This window comes from Larimichthys crocea, unplaced genomic scaffold, assembly GCF_000972845.2.
Source record: "Larimichthys crocea isolate SSNF unplaced genomic scaffold, L_crocea_2.0 scaffold70894, whole genome shotgun sequence".
Taxonomy (NCBI): Eukaryota; Metazoa; Chordata; class Actinopteri; family Sciaenidae; genus Larimichthys; species Larimichthys crocea.
In genome coordinates this window covers 1-767 of record NW_020859370.1, presented here as the reverse complement: position 1 = coordinate 767, position 767 = coordinate 1, and the positions used below count along the sequence as shown (strand labels likewise).

At 49.9% G+C, this 767-nt stretch overlaps 1 protein-coding gene across 1 annotated transcript; it reads left to right on the top strand.

Moving 5' to 3' along the window:
- Positions 1-6: 6 nt before the first annotated feature.
- LOC113745386 (elongation factor 1-alpha-like) lies at positions 7-749 on the top strand (the record flags this gene model as incomplete). Its single annotated transcript, XM_027276927.1, has 3 exons — positions 7-171; positions 250-388; positions 489-749. Coding segments are annotated over exons 1-3 (559 nt in total), but the record flags the coding sequence as incomplete, so codon positions are not given.
- Positions 750-767: the final 18 nt, after the last annotated feature.

The following is a 767-nucleotide window of genomic DNA, read 5'->3' as shown; positions in this document are numbered from 1 at the left end:
GGAGTCAACAAGATGGACTCCACCGGGCCCCCCTACAGTGAGGCCCGTTTCAATGAAATCACCAAGGAAGTGACTGCCTACATCAAGAAGGTCGGCTACAACCCCAAAGGCGTTGCCTTTGTCCCCATCTCTGGATTTTACGGAGACAACATGCTTGAGGCCAGTGACAAGGTAAGGATATTTTCAATTAGTGTAATCAAAAAAATTATTGAGAACATGGACTGATGTCTCACTTTGAATCTCTCGTAGATGAACTGGTTCAAGGGATGGAAGACTGAGCACTCCAGTGGAACCACCCTGCTGGAGGCTCTTGATGCCATCCTCCCACCGAAGCGTCCCACCGACAAGGCCCTCCGTCTGCCCCTGCAGGATGTCTACAAAATTGGCGGTAAGAACTGAGACATGTTGCTTGAAGACAGTGGAATTATTTGCAACCCCAATCATGATACCATATTTCTTTTGTATTTAAACCAATCATCTTTCCCCAGGTATCGGAACTGTACCTGTCGGCCGTGTTGAGACTGGTATCCTGAAGTCCGGTATGGTCGTCACCTTCGCTCCCGGCAACCTGACCACTGAGGTGAAGTCTGTGGAGATGCACCACGAGTCTCTGTCAGAGGCTCTCCCCGGTGACAACGTCGGCTTTAATGTCAAGAACGTGTCCATCAAGGAAATCCGCAGAGGAAACGTGGCTGGTGACAGCAAGAACAATCCTCCCCAGTCAGCTGCAAGTTTCACAGCACAGGTGAGTCGGAGCAAACATGAAA